At 44.2% G+C, this 17,639-nt stretch overlaps 1 protein-coding gene across 5 annotated transcripts in view; it reads right to left on the bottom strand.

Moving 5' to 3' along the window:
- The window catches only part of NPHP4 (nephrocystin 4), a 104,555-nt gene that overhangs the window by 24,376 nt on the left and 62,540 nt on the right, over positions 1 to 17,639 (bottom strand). For 4 of the 5 annotated variants that reach the window (XM_025206411.1, XM_025206413.1, XM_025206414.1 and 1 more), the window contains 7 exons: positions 13,134 to 13,192; positions 11,370 to 11,483; positions 10,809 to 10,966; positions 10,334 to 10,525; positions 7,949 to 8,136; positions 5,983 to 6,143; positions 2,549 to 2,729 (listed from right to left, as the gene is read on the bottom strand). In XM_025206411.1, coding sequence (XP_025062196.1) covers positions 2,549 to 2,729; positions 5,983 to 6,143; positions 7,949 to 8,136; positions 10,334 to 10,525; positions 10,809 to 10,966; positions 11,370 to 11,483; positions 13,134 to 13,192 — 1,053 coding nt within the window. The remainder of the gene's footprint in view (positions 1 to 2,548; positions 2,730 to 5,982; positions 6,144 to 7,948; positions 8,137 to 10,333; positions 10,526 to 10,808; positions 10,967 to 11,369; positions 11,484 to 13,133; positions 13,193 to 17,639) is intronic. The other variant, XM_025206412.1, reaches the window with a different exon arrangement.

Here is a 17,639-nt window from a genome sequence, read left to right on the forward strand (position 1 = left end):
CACCCAGGATAGCTCCAGTCAAAGAAACACAGGCACTTTAAACAAAAGCCCCACACCTGTGAAGGAAAAGATTAAGAGTAACAGCTGCTATTACTGCAGCTAAAGGAGATTTAGGGCATCTTTCCCTGTTTATTTTACTGTGCACTTGATGGCAGCTGGCATTCAGTCACTGTGGCAGCTTCTTCTACATAACCCATTCCCCCTTATTGTTCATGTGCGTCTTTCACAGCCACAAGGGAGAGAGAAGTATTTGAAAACCCTTGGAAAATGTCATTGCACACTGGCAACCAGCTCAGGGACAGGGGCCATACCTGGAATTGCTTTGAACTCCCTTTCCAGAACAGATGCAATTACTGATGCTGATTCCCCTTTAAATATCTGCAAAATAGGGGCAAAATGGACACAGCAGATAAAGGCTGGGACTAACAATGCCTTTATTTTACTCTGTTTGGTCCCAATTCTGTTTCTCTACACAAATGCCATACAGTTTATAGAAAAGGTGCTGCTGCTCAGTACGGGTTTAGAAAGGACTTTAAAAAAATTAATGTTATTGTGAAATCCAAAAAAACTCCCCTGAAAAATCAAAGAGCAGCTGTATTATTGATGTGGTGGGATTTCTTTCCTTTTTTTTTCTTTTTTTTTGGATTTGTCCTTTGTTAATCAGTTTCCCTTGCTGGGTTTGAGTTAAACTCCTCTCTGGTTTTGTGAATCTCAGGCTCTCCTCCTGAGCAGCTTATCACCCTCTTGCAGGCAAAGTATGAAAATGATGATTTAAGATATCTTATAATGGAGTTAATCTTTCTTCTGAAGATAAGGGTCTAAAACCTGGAGTCACTGTACATTTAGAGGCTGGTGAATTAAATACAAAAAAGTACCCAATCCATTCTAGGAAGCATAATGTTCTTACAAGTTTGGTTGTCTTATAGGTACAGCTTTGTGCTTCTTGTCTGTTTCTCCCATGTCTCCAAGTTATTCTACTAGCACCTAATTGAGTGTCACTGTTTCCATATTGTCTGCTTCAAAGCTGCCTTAGATTGTACATTTGTAAACAAGCAGGCAGAAAGAATTCAAAACAGAATTAATGAGCTGTGTTTCCTCCTCTTTCTGCAGCCTGGTGTTATTACTGGCTATAGGCGGAGAGTGTGCATTGGATAATATGATAATACCACGTTGATTCTTCTTCAAGAAACTGCAAATTCTCTCAGCAGCTCCAGTCCAGAGCTCAGCTGGGTCACAAAAGGGATTTTCCTTCCCCAGCTGCACGAGAGCCTTCTGGCCCAAATACACTGCTCCTGTGGCAATGTATTTTGGACTTTGCCAGTATAAAAGCATTCTGCAAGTGTAAGAAAAAGTTATGGCAGATTTACACTTGCATTTTAAGTATAGGACTCACAGTACCATTGTACTAGGAATTCCTTTGTACTCACAGCATGTGTCCCAAGAAAGGAGCAGGAAACAATTTGTTCTGACTCTGAGACAACTGCTTTGAGGAATTAAAAATATTTAACAAAGTCCAGGGGCCTTTACAGAAGCTGAAATTAGGCAAACTATTTATGCCACTGCTGAGCTGTTCACAAGCTGGGACACAGGAGCTGTGAATAAACAAAATGTAACCCAGAATGCCGATGCTTGGTTGAATAGACATCTGGTTACCAGTGTATCCCCAATAGCTCTGCAGAGTATGTACTTATGAGCTCCTCAGGAGTTCAGGCTCAGGCCTGGAAGCCTGGGCACAAAATTTCTTTCAGCCACTTGCATCCAGTTTCAACTTTCAGCAGTGTTTGTATTAACATATTTCCATGTGGGTCACAGTGTCCAGCAACTGAAGCACTGGGAAACTTGCTGCATTCTGAGCTCTGCTACTGACCTATCAGCACTTAGGCCACATCCAGAATATCTCCCAGCTGAGCCTAGGACCAGCACTGAGAAACAGACCCACCCCCTTGCTCTTACGGTGTGGTTCCCAAGTCCTGCAAAGAGGCAGCATAGACAGCCCCCACACTGCTCTGAGGCTCTCCCGAGTCAAAACAGGCAGGGCTTGTTTCCTGATGGCAGTACAGGCTCAGCAGGGAGTCACTACAGATTCAGCCATGGTAGCTGATTCCTCAGAGGTGCTGGAGACTTGCAAGTCCTGGTAAGGCCCTCTCTGCACCTCTGCACGTTCAGCCCCTCAGCGGCCCAATCTGTACAATGGGAATAAGGTAGCTTCCTGCCATGTACACAGTGATTTGAGGTCTGTAGGTGAAAAGTGCTGTGCAAGCACTAGGTGTTGCTGCATTCCACTGAGGGTAAAAATATCTCTGTTTTGGGAGATGATAATTACACTAAAGAGAGGGAGGGATGATGCATCAAGCTCCTGAGATACAACATAGAGGATAGAGATTGATGATAGGACTGCAGTACAGCAAGGGAGGTTACCACAAGCGTTGTGTGCAGCAAGAATTCTGAAGAACAGAAGATAAATCTTACGTCATGTTCTTTCTCTAAGGAAAACCATGTCACCTGTAAAGGCCATGAATCAGCCAGAATACCTGAGGTTCATTCTTACCAACATTAGCCAAGCACAGATGAAGTCGACCTTTCACCACAGCATGGACTCCAATGGGCTTCACTGAGCCATGCCGGAGAACGTCCCCGCTCATCACTGTGGTGTCCTGCTCATATTCAGTCGAAATGACCTCCAACTCATGATGCACTTGAACTGCTGTCCGACCCTGGCGGAGCAGGTGCTGTGAGATGAAAGAAACCCACCCTGAAGCCAAAAAAGTATACATTCTGTGGGTCCTGCCCATGATAGACCATTCTTTCTACTTGGCAAATGATTTTATCTGTCTGTGCAATTCTTTGACAGGTTTTCTTCAAATAAATGCTCTATCCAAAGTTTCCTGTTAGTTTTCTTTTCCAGCATACCTGAGGCTCTTTTTTAGCTCTTGTGTCTCAAAAGTTAATCGCAGTTCAGAGCTCATAGCTTTTATCCCTGGGGTAATGGTGTGCTGGTTGCAATAGACAAATTAAAACACCCTGTTTAGGGCAGGCTGAGCCTTCTCTGAGGTTCTGTGAGATTCAGAAGGTGGTGGTTTTGCAGGTTTTTCTTTCTCTTTAATTCTTTTGCAATGACCCAAATCAGTTGGGAGAGGACAGAAATAAAACAAACTTGTGAATAATAATTAGTAGTTTTTTTTAACAGCATTTTACTAGATATCCAAAAAGACACAACTGAGAAGAAAGCTCTAGACTGGTTGAAAAAAGCAATCTGGCTAGAAGTAGAAGTGGGAATGGAAAATGGAAGCTAATAACAATTAACATAATTTACAAGCATGGATATGTATAAAATTGATAAGCAAACCAAAACAGAACAAGGAGAAATAAATGGTCAGCACAGTTAAAGGAAGCAAAGAGGGAGACACTTTTTTAATGTATTAGGGACAAAAGCAATCCTCCCATGGTAGTTATCCATGACGATATGTAAATGGTAGCCTTTTCAGTAAAAATTCAGAATGTTCCATAAAAGTTTCTGTTCTATACTTGGGGAAAACACAGATATTACATATTACAGGAGAAGAAGGATGAAATACCGTCTTTTCCAACAGTAACTCAGGAGAATGTTAAAGGGCAGTTATTAAAGCAAGATTATTTTTTTTAAATCAACAGATCCAGAAAACTTGCATTTAAGAAGCTTAAACAAGCTGCCTGAGAAGCTCTCTGGACTTTTAATGTTGATTTTTCAATAAATCTTGGAACACACTGGAAGTTCCAGAGGACTGGAATACAGTTAATGATATACCAATGCTTAAATGGGGTAATCAGGATGACGCATATAATTTTAGACCTGTCAGGTTAGTTCAGTACCAGGCTGATACAGGATTTGATGGATAAACAATTAAGAATATCATTAATCCCAACAAACATGGATTCATAGAAAATAAATCTCATGAAACTATTGTTTAATAAAGATAAAAGTGTTGAAGTAACACACTTAGATATCTGTGAGGTGTAAGGAAGGTGTAAGGCCTTGGTGCTGCATGGCATCTTGACTATGGAACCAGAATAATACAAAATAAATGTTGTGTATCATAAATAGATTAAAGACCAGCTAGCTATGAGAGGTCTCAGAACACAGTGGTACAATTGGGACAGATCATCAGGTGAAAATGTTTCCAGGGATATTTTGCAGGGATTTGTTCTTCGCCCTGCGTGTTTTACAAGTTTTATCAATTACCTTCAAGAGAACATACAATATTGCTGATTAAAGTTTGTATGTGATACATGGGTGAGGGAAGAGAAATACGGGAGAAGATAGAGGAGAAGATAGAGCCATGGTGAGTGTAAAGAAGGCATTTCAATATAGCTAAATGTAGAGTTGTTGGTCTAAGTACAAAGTGTGTAGGCTGTGCTTACAGCATGGGGAACTCTAACCTTGGCAGTAGCAACTCTGAGAACGGCTTGGGGGCTGATGATCACGAACTTTGAGGATACAGCTGAAAGAACCAATGTGATCTTGGAATAGATAAATGGGGGAACAGGCAGGAGGAGTGGGGAGGCTGTATCACCTCTCTATTTGGCACAGTGTCCACTCAAAACTTGGAGGGGTTTCAGGGAAGAACCATGAAAATGATTAAAGAAACTAAGTGAAACCCTACAGGAGCTCTAAGTAGGTAGCTTATCAGAGAGGAGAAGCATGTCTAGATTGATCATAGTCTTCAAGTACCTTCATGGTACTTATATGGTCCTGACATAGGAAACAGAAATTTGAGAACACTCAGCTGAGTGGACAAAGTTCTACCAGGTCCAGTTGAAGTCAGACAAATTCAGACCTGAAGAAAGACTTAAAATCTGTAACAGCGAGGTGAGGTAGCCATTGGAACAAATTAAAAAAGGTTGCAGTGAATTCTCCAGGACCAGAAAGCCATGTCAGATAAGGTGTGTTTTGTTTCTGGGGAAGTCCTGTGGTAAAGTGACATGTCAGGCTAGACCATCAGAATGGTCATTTTTGGCTTCAGAACCCAGGATAAAAATCAGTCCTTGATGGACACAATGGCAAATAGGGCAGGGAGCAGAAAACAGAGCAGTAAATCAGGCAGGCAGCACAGGACACGGATTAGAAAGTAAAGCAGTAGATTGGGGAAGGGCACAAAACAGAGAATAGAAATCAGAGCAGTCAATCAGGCAGGGGAAGAGGATGGGAGTAATAATACTTGGGGAGGTGTGTGACTAATCTGTAGCCACAACAGATCCCCACCCCCACTGCCTTAGGGGACCCAGCAGGATATGGAGCTTTTACCTCTCAGCCACTGATATGAATCCAGACAGCTTAGCAGTGAGTAAAAATTCTAACTCCCTCTGGGCTGTAAATAGTGGTGCTCAGACCATTTTCCCAGTGAAACATGTTTGAACAAACCATCTCCTAGCACTTGGCTCTGTTTGTTCCGCTTTCCTGGCAGCCCCAGTGGGGATGTATGGGAGTCAGTGGATCCATAGCATGGACTGAGCCTTCCCTGCAGCACAGGCAGTGTTGCAACCCGAACACAAATGAAGCCTGCTGGCAGGGCAAGGGTAACATATACTGCTGCTGCCTCTTATGATTGTGTCCTCTGAAGCAGTGAAGAACACTTACTTTCCAGTTCTGTCGCTACAACACCTTTCTGGAGCACGAGGAAGGAACCTCCCAGCACCACCCCTTTTAAGATGTTGCCAACTTTGAAAAATCATTAGATCAAATTTCAGTGCCATAGAAACTAATGCTTAGTCCCAAAACCCTCACTGAGCTTAATCCAGTCATCTTCCCCACCACATACCTCAGGGCTGATATTTGCAATATTTATTTGCAAAGCTCAGAAACTCCAGCACCATTGTCCTCTGTACAAACATGCAACAAAAATCCATTTAAAATTCTTAACACTCTAGGCAGCAGTTGTTTTATATTCTTTGAGAGTTTTTGCTATTTTTAGTAAATATAGGCTTGTTATGAGAAAAGTTTCTTACCTTCAACCTAACTGCCGCAGATCCAATGAGCAGCAAAGAGTCTCCATCCCAGATGTCAATCTGTAGGGTATGGTCAGCTAGGTAACGCAGAAACCAGCGTTGTTCTCCAGCCTTCAGGAAAGCAGGATCTACCAGATACTTTAGCTGCAGCCCTGGAGTGCCTGCAAGACAAGGAGTATTTTCCTGACCAAGCAAATTTAACAGCGACTTCTTAGGAGACTCATTTCTGAATTGGGTTCTATCAATGTGTCTACCTGCAGTCCTTCAATAATGTTCTCCCTTGGTGATTTCTAGTGCCTCATAGGGTGCTTGTAGACATGCTGGGATGCTGCTCTGACACACTGTAATTATAGCGCATCAGAGCAGGCTCAACGATTAATCAAGTCTGCTGGAGCATGCTAATTTGTGTGCTCCAGCCATCCTTCATGTCTTGTGTATCAGCATCCCAATGCCTCAAAATGGCAGCTGGGGCACCTTAACTAAAGCTTGTTCGACAAGCTTTACATAAAGCGCCCCCACCACCACCATTTTGAAGTATAGGTATGCTGATACACGAGACACCATGGGTGCTTTAATTAGAGCAGCTCTTGGAGCCACTCTAATTAAAGCACCCCTCCACACACGCATACACCCCTGGAGAATGTGTCTATCATCTATCAATGAAATATTATCTATACAAATGCATCTACCAATAAAATATTAAGCTCTCAGTCCTTTCTGGGAGTGACATCCATCCACAAAAATATCAAGTTAATGTGGACTTCCCATTCCAATGTTTATTAACTATTCCACAGGGCAGGGAGGAACTTTACCAGCTAAATATGCTGCGTCAGAGATAGGATACTGGCTTTGTCTCTAGGGACAGAAATTTAATAAGATGCTAAAAAAAAGAAACAACAAAACAACCGGAAAAAAAAACTTTGTTAAGAGAATCAGATTGGATTGCTACAGACTGGCTGCTTTGATATGCTGTGTGCCTTTGTAAAATAGTTAGCTACTGCTGGAGTCAGCATTCTAGATTTCTGAATCGTGTCAGTGACACTTATTGATGTTTTTACCTTATGGCTTAACATTTTGAACATTTTAATTGTATGCTGAATAAACTAATGGAAACCTGATATCATAACAGATACTAGTCCATTACCTTGGCTTGGAGCTCAGCCTAAATTCAATTGACAAAAATGCTATTTGCACGATTAAAAAAAAGTAGTTTAAGCTTCCCAGGTGCATTTTCCTCACACAACAACATATTAATGCAGCATGTAAGAAACAATTTTACTGATAAACTGTAGGAAAGGCTTAAAATATTGATAGTTTTAGTCTTAATTCATTCTGAAACCCCAGAGCAAGGTTCAGCTGATGGCAAGTCTTTAGTCTCTCAAGCATGTGGGCAGAAGGCCTCTGATCCAAGTAGTTCAGTATCCTGCCCCCAACAACTGATAACAGTAGATGTTTCAAAGGAAAGACAAAAAAACACCCAAGAACAAAGACAGAATGACCAGACCATAGGGGGAGGTTTCTTCTAGGCTCCAAGCAATTGGTTTTGCCCTGAAACACACAAGTTAATGCCCTCATTACACCATATCCTCCTCTCCACTGCAGGTATGATGTATACAAACACACATATGCACCAGGTAGAGTTCTGAATCTTGCTAAGCAAGTTCTTGGGATGAATGATTTCTTGTGGCAATGTGTCCTGCTGGCTAGGTACGAGCTCGGTAACAAAATATGGCTTTAAATTTGTCACCCATTAATATTACTAAGTATCCTCTTGTTTAGTGCAAAGAATAGATTTGAATGCCCAGGTGCTGGCTCTACCCTACCCATTATTTCATCACGTCAAACCCCCTAAGAGTGTTCTTACACCTTGTCCGATTTCCAAACTGCTGGCTACAGCCTGCAGTGTTTCCTCAGTGGACACACTATCTGGTGACAGCTATAACACTCTCAGATTGCTAGTGCTTACCACTGTCAAGCATTCCCTCCTTGTTAATCGGAACTAAGATGTGGGAAGATGGGGCTGAAGAGGTGGAGTCAGCGAGGTCCATTTTGACCAGCTGCAGCCGTGGTGTGGTGACCTGTGAGAAGCGGTAGAACTGGAAGGTGAAATACACAGTCTTTGGCCATGTCACCTCTGTGCCAGCCTGGGGAGTCCTTAACCAAAAAAAAAGAAAAGAAAAGAAACCCACATCTGTGTTAATTTGTCATGTATCCTCCCCCTTATTACAAATTCCTCATTGTTAGTATTCCACGCTTTCAGTTTTTACTGACTTTCACCAATAAATTCACTGATTTTTTAATTGAAGTTATTTGGTTTTTACTGATTTACACCCGATTTTACTGATTTACCTCTGTTTTTCAGTTCACTCAATTTTACCAGGTACAGTAAAATCCCTGTTAACTGGCACGAGTGGGGAATGGCTGGGGAGTGCCGGTAAGCTAAAAGTGCCGGTTACCCAAGGCACAGATTTCCGGCCGGACGCGAGAGGAGGTGGCAGCAGCCGCATGCAGAGAGAGGGGTGGTGGCTGCACAGGGGCTGGGGGAGGGTGGCTGGAGCCACTGCCTGGCAGCGTGGGGCTCTGACCCTGGGCAGGGCAGGAGGAGCCATGGCAATCACTCCTGGGGCAGGTGGGTCCCAGCTGCACCCCAGCAGCTCCGGCTGTGGCCCTGCCCCGGGTGCTGGGAGCTGCGAGCCCCACCAGGGGAGTAAGCAGAAGAACCCAGCCCTGCTCCCTGTGGCAGGCACTGCACCTGGCCACTCCACACAGGCCCACGGGGCTGAAGCCACTGCCTGGGGGCACAGGGCTCCCAGCTCTGACCCCAGGCGGGGCGGAAGGTGCCAGTGCTGGTGCCGGGGTCAGGGCAGTTCGGGGTGCAGTGGTGCCAGTGCTGGGGTCCTGGGGGGTTCAGGGTGCAGCACTGCCCAGCAGCAGCAGGCAGCTGGCATCCGCCATCTGCTGCAGCAGGGGCTGGGGTGAGCAGGGACAAGCTGAGCCACACCTCATGCCCCCCCGGGGCTCTGGTTGTTCCCACTCACCCCAGCCCCTGCTGCAACAGCCCCAAGAATGGCCCATACCAGCTGCGGAGGGAACTGTAAGTCAGTGGGTGCGGGGCACAGGGCGAGGCGTGGCTCTTGCTGTTGCATGCACCTCGGGAGAGCTGTGGGCTGGAGGGCTGTGCCGGGCTCTTCCAGGGGGCACATGCCCCGGATCTGTGCGCCAGATAAGAACAGGCTGCTGCCCACCCCAAGCACCAGGAAGAGCCCAGTGCCACCACTGGCCCCAGCCTGCAGCGGCAGCCTTCTCCTCTCCTGTGTACAGGTCCAGGGGCACACACCCCCCGGGAATAGCCAGGTGCAGCCCATGGCCTTCCCAGGGTGCACATAGCAGCAACAGCCCTGCCCCCCCACTCCGCATCCACTGACAGTTCCCTCTGCTTTGCTCCCTGCTGCAGCCCCGGGAGCGGCCGACAGGCTATGCTGCACTGCACCCTTCCCCCGACCCCTTCCCTAGTCCCAGCCTTCCTCCCTCCCTCCCTCGGGAACATATTATTATTTTCCCCAATTTAAACTGATTTTTTTTCTTCCTTTTATCCTGATTTCAACCCGGTTTTTATGTTTGAAAAATAAACCCTGAAAAATTCCTGGATTTTTTTTTTTTTTTAAATAAAAACCAGAAACATGGAACACTACTCATTGTGCATTTATGTGGAAACCAGAGAAGATCCATGACAGTAAGTATAGTCAAAAGACTTTGGGAGGTTTTCTATGAAGCAGTATTGTTGAGAGGCAAGCAGCTTGCATTTGCTTTCACTTTCAATCAGTTGATACCACCTGTGACCCCCTGCTCTCTTGTACCAAGTGCCCTATTCCAAGACCAGCTGAAAAGGGCATTTTAGCTTCAGACTTACACTGCACTGTCAATCACAGTAAAGACTGGAGCAATATATTGTCAAGATAAAGCCACCACTGCAGGAAAGCCTTTCCAAATGAAGCTCCTTGTCTATAAATAAGCAGTTACTCAGGAAAAACCCAGAGTAATTAGTTTTTACATTACAATCTGGCTAATGTGAATAAAAAATTAATTTGGAACTGGCTCAATACATAAAGCAATATCTAAAATGAAATGTTTACTATTCCGAGAACTACTGCTGGCAGTTTCGTTACCATGGCAGTGGCTAATCCATGCTCCAGGGAAGCAAGGAGAAAATCCTTACGAAGGGACATTGGAGCACAGAAAGAAGGACGTGTCAGAATTGCACCAGAGAGAACCATGAAGATCAAGACAGAAACCAATGATCCTGCAAAAGGGGATGTAAACCCAACACTAAACCATGGCACCTGGGCCTCACCTGCTAAAGGCAAGGAACTGTAGAACTATTTCATTGCTTTGCAAGAAGTCAGCTTCTTCCCTTTGGGGGTCAAAATTCACAGGGGCTGCAGGGTCCAAAACTTCTGCTGGTTCCTTGTTGCAATCCAGGATTTCTGGAAAGCCAGCAGCATGTAGGCGGGCTAGAGAGGCCCGAGTGAGCACTGTGCTAGAGCTGAAAGAGAAATGCCTTTGAGTTTTCCTGGCAGTGGGAAACATCAAAATGCAAAACTTTTCTATCTTGGTGTCTCTGGTGTCTCTTAGAGTCACCCCCATGGGGTGTCTCTTATAGTCAGCCACTTTTAATGAGAATTTTAAGTTGGTTCCAAGTTACTTAGAGAGATGGTGTCAGCAAGGAATGGGCTGGTGACACAGCCCTGGAGCTCCATCCCACTAGCTAACAAATGAGTTCACCTGCTCATGCTCCACTCACTGGCACCTCTGGCAAAGGGCCTCACCTGCTTGCCTGGGCTCCCATAGCAATGATTGGCACATGCACTGGCATGAAGGGCAACTCCTGCAGCTGGTCACTCGCCGGGGACTCTTGGACCAGCGAGCCACAGCTGAGGTCAGCCTCCAGATGAGTTATGCTGCCACTGCCATGCACCTGCTCCTGCTAACAAACAAGGGGCTCAGATGAAATGAGCAGTCTCCTAGATGGGTAGGTAACACCACAGCAAGGGAGCAGGCTCTGGAGCTGCTTGGGCTGCAGAGCCAGTGGCCTTACTCCCAGGCAGTGGGCAGAACACAGAACTACTACTGCCTCCCAGCCAACTGGCTTATGCACTGAGCTCTGCTGCCTCTCCTGCACAGAAGTGCGGCTGAGAAGAAGGAGCTGGAGCATTCTCAGACACCCAGGTTCTATGTATGCTGAGCTGTGGAACATGCCGTGACCACAGGCCTCAGTGTTCACCTTGTAGCTCTGTGAGAATGCATACCCAAGTAAGAACACTTCTTTCTGCAAAGGCTGGACAAGGGAAAAAAGAGGCCAGTACTTAAACCCAAACTGAAACCCTTACTGCGCGTCGACGTCGGCCTCTCCCTGGAGATGGAGGAAGTAGAGAGCCACTGGGCCGCTGCAACGGGGGGTTTGTTACATGGTGTGGTGACACGGACAACTGAGAGATCGACAACTGGAAAGGAAAAAACTGATTATCATTAAGATGATGAGGCTGCTGAAGGAAGAAATGCCATATCATATGAACTTCCTGTGGGAACCTGGTTAGGTTAGGAGTGCCAGAAACTCATGCAAGACATGGCAGTGGCTTGCTTTTGAAATGATCTAAGCACATCCGGAATGATAAATGCTTAGACCTCACTGAAGCACAGTTCTCCTTCTCAGATAAGCAGCGCAGCTCAGATGCTCCTGGGTTCTAATGATGCCTAAACCATATTCCCTAATTTAGCTGCTGATGCTGCAGTGTACTGTGCAGTTTCAGAATGGATTACCTACAGGGGTTGTGGAATCTTTATTCCTGGAACTTTTTAAAAACAGGTTAGAGGAGGATGATACTACCTGGTACAGGGGTTTAGCCTGGAAGACCTCTTGAAGACCCTTCAAGGTCTACTTTCCTATAATTCTATGATTATTTTGCATTAAAAATAACTGTAGAAAGATAAAGATCAAAACAGTCCAGTAATGACTGTGAAATCCATTTTTTCTTCACAAATATCATTGTGTACTGTTCTCCGTATCAAGAATAAAAAAACTCTCTGAACTTGCATTTGGGGGCTTGCACCTGATTCTTTAAACCTTGACAAACTGTCCATGCAGAAATCACATACTGTTGTCAATATACTTCTGCTGGACAGGAGAAGCCTGCAGATCTGCTCTGCTAAATATTGCCTTAAAAATAAAAAAAATCCATGTTATAAGAACAGCTTCAAAGGTTTGTGTCAGTAAAAAATAGGTAGAGTCTGTTTTTGCTGCTGTTTGGGATATGGATTCTAGCAGGAAATTGTTGTTGTTCAGCCACAAAGGCCTTGGAAACTAATACACAGTGGAATACTGGAATAACTTTCAGAGCTAGACTGCACTGCATGAACAGAGTTGTTTTCAAGGAAATACTATTGCCTCTGAAGCTTATACAACTAGTTTATACCCTGGAGTAATGTCTGTGTGTAGACATTACATACTTCACTAGTAAGTTAAGCAGTTTCTCTACATCGCTATTTTTCAGGAATTTTGTGCGGAAAAAAATCAACATGAAGCAAACCAGTCTGCAAGAGAATTGATGTTTCTAGTCTCCTTCTCTGTTATCAGTGAATCATGATGTAAATATATGATCAAAAAGAAGAGGGTGGCAGAACCAGCTAATCAAAGCTTGCCTTTGATGCTATGGTGTTATGCTCAACTCTAATTATATGAAATACTGGTTTGTCATGCAGTGACCTGCAAGGGTCTTCACAGCAGCTACAGCCCTGGCCAACTCTCACTAGCTACCTCTTTATCCAGTCTGGGCACTCGAGTCACCACTAACATGCTCATCTCCTGACCCCTTTACTTGCTTTCTACCTCTTCTCCATCAGACCCAACCAATTCCATCGTTTATCAGGTGCAAGTGGGCTGGGCATTTCTGTGGATTCACTCTGTTGACCTACAACGTTGACCTTTAAATTTAACCCGCTTCTTACTTGGAATCCTAAACTTAAAAAAAATATATTACCAGCAACACTGCCCCAGCAGACCCCTTTCCTAGAATGAAAGACTCAGTGAAACACTGAGTACTCTAACTGATAATCTAATTTCCCAATGCAGTAACACGTCACAATCAAGCACTTACCCCAGGTCCCTGAGTGGAAGCTTGAGTGGAAGCCATTATCTGGGGTGAAGGTGTAGAACCTATAAAGAAGCAGAGACAAGAGAAAATGCAGGGATTCTATGCTATTTGGTGGACTCGCCATGTGCCATATCTTGGCCCCATTAAAGTCAATGAAAGTTGCTGCTGACCAGAGCCGTGACTAAATTTTGGTGCCCTGGGTAAAACTTCAGGCAGCAGTGGCAGTGAAAACACCTTTGTTGCATCTGGAGGATGCATGTGTCCCCCTGGTTGTAGAAGCCCAGCTGGATAAGCCCCAAACCACCTGGCTGCATGCTGGGACACAGAAGCTGGGTGCTGGGAAACAGAAGGAGCAGCCCTGGACTACTTGGCCCTAGAAGCTGAACCCACACAGCTCCAACAGCAAGGCAGCATAGGGCTTCTCCAGCTCAACTCATATGCCCAGAGGGGGCAGGGCTGCTCCAGCTTCAGCAAAGACTGTGGTGGAGGAAGACATCATTCCTGCACCCCTTCTACGTTAGTGCCTTTCTCACTCCCTCCTAATTACACCACTGCCACTAGTTTTAATAACTCTGGTTCATCCCCTCCTGTCACCTAGTATTTGTTTCCTATATCTGGTGGAGGTATGTAAATTCGGGGAGGTGAGATACTGCTTTTTAGCCACCTCTTACTGATTTGTACAATATAACTGTCATCTGAAAGAAAAAAATATATAGTTATTCTCCAGACCCCATTATTTTTCAAAGAGAATTAGGCTAAATCTGCCAGGGAGTGCTTCCCTGTTGTAAAACATAGATCCTCTATCACAAGACAGTGCTGTATTTTCCTTAAAGCCATGTGGCACTGGCTAAGTGGATTGTTTAATGAGACGTGGAAGTTTTGGGATACTTACGGTTTTGATAGCTCTTCTATTATGTCTTGTCACTATTTTCATCTGTTTGTACATTCATGCCCTGAAACTGCATGGGTTTTGTTTTATCTTTGGTGGTCTACTTGTTCCTTGGCACAAGATGAACTTGCTATCCTGATAAGCAGGAAACCTTTTAGTTCAGAATCAGAGCACAGATGTTTTTTAGCTATTATTAAGCCTTCATTTTGCTTTCTCCGTCTCACTCATTTCAGCTGTCATTGTGAAAGTTTTCCAAGGAAATTACTGAGTTTCCCTTAAACTTAAATTACTGTTTTCTTTCTACTTTGATGGATTTGGCCATTATTAAGATGGTCATGGTTAGAAATGCACAAGGCCCAATATTTATCAGAATCGTACAGAAAAGGTTCTTTGCTAGCCGCTTGCCCAGTGACTTACATCTTACTTCAACACTTAGCTTTTGCAGTGCGACAGCAGATACTGATGTAATATACCCTTAAACATGGGCAGGAACAAGTAGAAGTGCAAATAAAAAAGACCACATTATCTTAATAAACCTGTGATCATTCGTATTAGATCATAGAAATTTGGGAGACTGTTAAACTGCTTGGTAAACCTCGCAAGAACAATCCTTGTAGGAGTTGTAGTTTTGTCTTTCTGCTACCAAATGGGCTGGATATGCCTGAGGATTTTGCAAGTTCTACCAAAGCTAACTGGGAAGAGCAGGAGCAAAAGCTTGCAGACAGACTGTCTTCTAGACTTTGCTGAGCATCAGAAACCACTGCATGAAAGACAGATGAATTCTCAAGCAAGTTCTTAGCTCATCCAAATCTACCTGCCTGTCTACAGCAATGGCAAAGGTGACATTCCAGTTCGATTTCAGAGTTCAGACTGCTGCTGCCCAGAATAGAGTGTGTATATAGTCCCTGGCAGGGTTTATGGAGTCTGGGTAGCCTCCTTTTAAATAGTCTGTGAACCCTCTAGAGGGGTTCACTGTGTTCTGCGCTTTGAAAATCCCAAGGATCCAACCAAAGCAGCAGCACATATACAGTGCTGCCTAGCAATAGTACGTCTATATTCCATAAGCACTTTTATGTGGATCGTAACATGTCCATCTGGCTTCTTCATAGTTACGTTTTATGCATAAAGATCAAACTACCAATTTTCAGAAAAAACAGTAATTAGAGCAATTACATTACCTAGCCTTCCTTGTCCATGAAGTCATAGAAAGACAAAAGTTCCCCAAAGAGTTAAAAGAGAAAAGGAATAAAATGGTCTGTTCACCATTCAGTTTGGGATTCTGAATTCTCTTTTGCATACAGCCTCTTCTGGAAGCTGTGATTCATGAAAGGTCACTGTATTTTCCGAGGGCTTCAAAGCTTGTGTGCAGTATCTGCTCATTGCTCCTCCACAAGCTGCTTGAAAGAAGTGATTTGTACTGTCAGAGAAGTGCCCATTGCATTCATGGCTATCATTAACACAGCTCTGACCTAACAAATTGTGCTAAGTGCAGCTGTGAACTTATAATTGCTATGAACTTTCTAAATAGGGCAAAAACAAGCATTGGTCCTGATTGCAATGAACAAGTCAGGTTTGGAGCCACGAGCCACCTAGACAGAATTGCTGAAAAATTAATCCACTGGATGCCTGCCAGCAAAGAATTAACCCTTATGTCCCAATTAGCAAATATGATCAAACAGCAGTGATCCTACTTGTTAGAACAGTGTGACAGCCTCACAGCTCTCCCAAGTAAGCTGTTTCAGATAAAGGCTCCCCAGAATGCATTAAAAAATGAAATATAGGGGCAGGGATCATCTTCCAAGTGCACTTTCATCAGAAGTGTTTGAATGATTGGCTAGCCCTTTATGAAGCAAATCATATATCACACCATGTCTCTTCTATTTAAGTAACAGTTCCTATTGCTAGTTCAGGTACAAGATATCCAATCACAAAAGGAGTTAAGCCTTTTAAGCTAAAGGCAATGAGGGCACCTAAAAGATGTCTAGGCTGATTATTCACCTGCAGAGCCCATGGAGGAGGGAACTATTACTGCCAGGAGATGGTGGAGTTTTTTGTTTGTTTGTTTTTTTACCAAAGGAACTGTATTGCATGAGAAAACAACACCACTAAAAGGTTCATCTTCCCCTTGGGCTTCTGGCTGCAGTCAGTCTCATAAGTGAGCCGACGGGTGGATTCAGTTCGCAAGGCTTGGAATAAGTGGTTATCTTGAGGTTTACAAGGAAAGGTCCCAAGACTCACCTTCTGGTGTCTGCACAAGTCTCACTCCTAACTGCTGCTTTACAACAGGATGCAACAACCCCCATGGCTATGGTAGAGAAACAGTCATAGATGCTGCCTCAGCTCATTGCTCACAGCTTACTTGGGAGAGCTGTGAGGCTGACCTACACATTCTTCCAGAGACTTTAAAGTGGCTCTCATGGTTCACCTAAGGAAAGGGACAACCCAAAAGGCCCTAACCAAAAAGCCTTGATATATTTAAATGAGCACGTGGTTTCCCTGGTAAACAGGGTGTCACCTCACATGCATTTATCTTTTCCTGAAGACAAAAGCACGTGCATCCAGACTGATGATGGACTGCCTTTGTTGCTCTGGGGTAAATTACAGACTATGGCATCAGTGCTCAACAGCTAACCAAGCTCCTTGGCAAACTCTCTTCCTTTAAAATGAATTCAAAGCCGAAATTAATAAAAAGTGAAGTGAGGAAGGAAGTGCCATGCTTTATTTTATCTGAGTCCAACATCCCAACATAGACAAAGAGACCAGAATGTTGAAAAGGGTCTAGGCACCTATCTTCCATAGATGCTCGCATCCACGTATCACAAAGGGCTAAGCAACATCTTTACAAGTTAGGTGAGTGCCACAGAAGAGGAAACTGAGGCAGCGTTGAGGTTGAATGACTGGCCCAAGGCTACACTGGGGGTCAGTGGCAGACCTGGGATAAGAGTTCTCACCTGTTTTCCAATCCTACTCACTGTAAAATGTCACTTCCTTCAACATAGGAAATGTAACCCCCAACATAGCTTTATTTGCTAGCAGCATTTTTTTGCCTTCCCGCTGCTGTCCTCACATCCCACATACCCCATTAAATCCTTTAATGTGTTGATCTGCACCCCAGCAGAGAAGAGACTGGCTCAGCTTCCTCTGCACTCTAGCTCAACAAATAATATCGATGTAAAACTGCCTGATGAAGTGAACTCTGCTCTTGGCAATGACAGAGCTATGTCCATTCAGCCAGGGCCATATTAAAATACTGCTAGAGTCTGCATTAGTTTAGTTACAGCTGTTATGGGCTCTAAGAATTTTTCTATCTGAAGTTAAGAGTTTGCAATCCTGCTGATGCCTAAAAAAACTCTGAAAAACTTTCCATGAAAGCAATTCACAAAATACACCATTTAGATTCCTTTTGCCCCATTTTCTTTTCATTGTTCAAGGTATTTATATGGGAACTGCTCCCCTGTCCTGGCTGGTTATTCCCCAGGTGAGGCCAAAATTCTGTGCCAGCTAGGTTATAACTGGCTGCTGTGGAGAGCACTGCTGTGTCTCACACAACGCATTATACCCTGGAGAAACAAAGTTTGTTTGGTGATATCTTTTATTGGACCAGCTATATAGTAGGGAAA

This window comes from Alligator sinensis, unplaced genomic scaffold (genome assembly GCF_000455745.1).
Source record: "Alligator sinensis unplaced genomic scaffold, ASM45574v1 scaffold322_1, whole genome shotgun sequence".
In the NCBI taxonomy this organism is placed as follows: Eukaryota; Metazoa; Chordata; order Crocodylia; family Alligatoridae; genus Alligator; species Alligator sinensis.